Source organism: Cariama cristata, unplaced genomic scaffold (genome assembly GCF_000690535.1).
Source record: "Cariama cristata isolate BGI_N322 unplaced genomic scaffold, ASM69053v1 scaffold28310, whole genome shotgun sequence".
Taxonomy (NCBI): Eukaryota; Metazoa; Chordata; class Aves; order Cariamiformes; family Cariamidae; genus Cariama; species Cariama cristata.
In genome coordinates this window covers 7,235-9,908 of record NW_009596792.1, presented here as the reverse complement: position 1 = coordinate 9,908, position 2,674 = coordinate 7,235, and the positions used below count along the sequence as shown (strand labels likewise).

General features: G+C 60.4%; 1 protein-coding gene across 1 annotated transcript in view; it reads right to left on the bottom strand.

Annotated features, from left to right (window-relative positions):
* Positions 1-2,674, bottom strand: part of NLGN3 (neuroligin 3) — an 11,289-nt gene that overhangs the window by 8,444 nt on the left and 171 nt on the right. The window contains exon 2 of the mRNA XM_009707521.1: positions 6-104. Coding sequence (XP_009705823.1) covers positions 6-75 — 70 coding nt within the window. The 5' untranslated portion in view covers positions 76-104. The remainder of the gene's footprint in view (positions 1-5; positions 105-2,674) is intronic.

The following is a 2,674-nucleotide window of genomic DNA, read 5'->3' as shown; positions in this document are numbered from 1 at the left end:
GTAGCTGGCCAGGACGCTGCCGTCTATCATGTTCCCCGTGCCCTCCATGTACGAGCCGCCGTGGATATACACCATCACCGGCTTGGCTCCACTGTCCCGGATGTCTGGAAGGAGAGGCGGTTAAACACAGGACCCCACTGATGGCCACAGCACCCTGCCCAACAGGCAGACCAAAGACAAGGGTAATGCCAGCTGCCAGGACTGGGGAGGGGGCTTAGGGGCCAAACCCAGAGCTCTCCTGGGGGCCACAGCGTGGCCTTCCAAAGCTGACCATCACTGAACCAACCCCACCAGCCCCTCTCCAAGTGGTGGTAGCCGCTGCGCCATCCCCACATTGCTGTCCCCTTGGGGTTCTCAGCACATCCAGGAGAGATACTGGCTGGACTCAGCTGCTCTTCCCCAGAGCTGGGCTCTGGCCGTGTGCAGGAGCCAGACCAGTGGCACCTCTGTTGAGAATGGGAGTTGCAGAGTCCAGCCCTGGGATGCAGCCCCATGTCCTGTCTTTGGCTGGACCCAAGACCTTGGCTCTGGGAGTCCTGGAAGCTGGCATTGCAAGGGGGGCAGGGATGGGGGTGTGCAGGACCTGGAAGGCGGGGGGGCATTGGTGGGTGCTCCAACGTCTGACTCTCCCGCCCCCATTTCCCATCCCCCTGAGAAGGCAGAAACCTGCCGGCTGCCTGGACGTGAACCCATGGCACCCCAGTGCCCAGACATAGACATGGTGATGAGGCAGACAGTGTGTGCACGTGTGTGTCTCAGGGAGGTGAGCACGGCATCCGGAGGAGGACAGGGCATGAGGCATGGAGTAAGGATGGGGAATGGGACCCCGAGGGCCCGGGAGGAAGGGCTGCGGGAGCCTAGGGGACAGAAAGTAGGCACGCTCCCTCTCTCGACTGGCCCTGTCCAGGGGGTGTCCTGCCCCTTCTGCCCCACTGGCCTGGGATCCCTCATGGAGCTGAGCCCGGGTGCAAGGGAAGAACATCTGTGCTCAGCTCCTGGTACATCTCACCCACGTTACACAGAGGAGGCAGTTGTGCCTGTCATGGAGATGGTGCCAGGTCCCACATGCTTGTGGTGCCCAGCCTTCTGGGCTGGCGAGCCAGCACTGATGGACTTTGCCCTTCCTCGTGCTCACCCACACCCAGTGCTTTGCTTGGATGGGCTGGCATCGCCTGCCAGGGCTGCTTGGCCTTGGCTGCCCCAGCCAGCTGCTGCTCCTTGCCTGCTTCCCTCACCGGTGCACCACGCTGTCCCAGCAGCCAGCCCCCGCCGTGGTCCCCGTGAGGCTGGGACTCCCGGGGCATAGTCATGCCAACTCAGTGGGGATGCCCGGCTGGATTGGACATGCTCCCTTGCACCCACCTAACGCCTGCCCACGTCCACTCATCCTCTCGGTTCGCCCATTGCAGGGGGCTGCAGGGCAGGCTGATGGGTACCTCTGGCCATCCTCACCTCCAGCTATGGCCCACAGCATGGCCAAGGGTAGCCTCCCTTCCATATAGAAAAACCTCTTCCCTCCAGGGGAATTAGCATATGGCAAAACCTGTGCCAGCTCTTTTCCTATTGCCAGGATGCAGCCAGGCAAATGCATGGATTTGGGGAGCAAAAAGTGCTCACAGCTCCTCCGGGACAGACATCGTCTGCCCAGGGCCACCTGCTTGAAATGCGAAGGGCAGGAACACTGGTGGCCATGCCCGTGTCCTCTCCTCCCTGCCACACACTCCCACCAACACACAAAGGGACACCCTCGCAGCAGAATGGCAGCAACGTGTGGAGACATACCAGGGAATAAATGGCTCCTAATCGCTGCAGCACATTATAGCGTGCGGGGATTTTGCACAGTCCGGTCACTTAGGCTGAACGCCAGTTTACGCCCTGGTACAAGAAATCCTGGGGCCCAGGTTAGTGGAAGAAAACAACAGGGTTTTGGTACTGCCAAGGACAAAGCTTTTCATCTGCTTTCCAGATCCTAAACACCATCTGCCAGGCCATCCTCAAGCTGCCCTGGGACTCCTTGCTGTCCTCAGCACGTTAGGGCTGCACTCTGGCCAACCCTTCCTCCTGCCTCTTCTTCACATCCCTGCAGCCAAACACACTGACCCCACACCCTGCAGCTGAATAACCGCGTTTTACTAAAAATAGCTTGTTCTGCAGCTTGCTTAGCCCTGGCATACATCTAGAATCATAGCTGCTTGAAAGCCCACTTGCTCTGCCTCAGCTGGTGCTGATGCTCTGGTTGCAAGCAAGACCTCGCTCGCGTTGGGTGGAGAAAGAGAGAAGTTAACAGAAATCATGTCCGAGCAGACCTCGGGTCTCCTGGGCACGGCCAGGTACCCTGTGGTTGCCAAGGGTGCCAAGCTGCTGGCACGGCCACCCTGCGGTTGTGCCCATGGTGGGGCTGGGCAAGGGTGGAGGGGTAGGTCGCTGGCTCCCAGCTGGATGTTACCGGCTCTGGAGGGATGAGGCTGGAGGTGGGATGTGACCGGGCTCAGGGTGAAATGGGCCCAGGTGCCCGAGGGCTCCTCATCTCCCAAGCTGACATGCTTCCTCCCTGCCCTCGCTCGAGCGGAGAGGGAGCAAACTTCTCCTAAAGCAAAAAAAAAAACCTCACGAGCCTTCCCCCGAGTCCGCAGGAGGGGAAGGGGCGGGGCGGCCAGGACAAGCGGACAGCCTG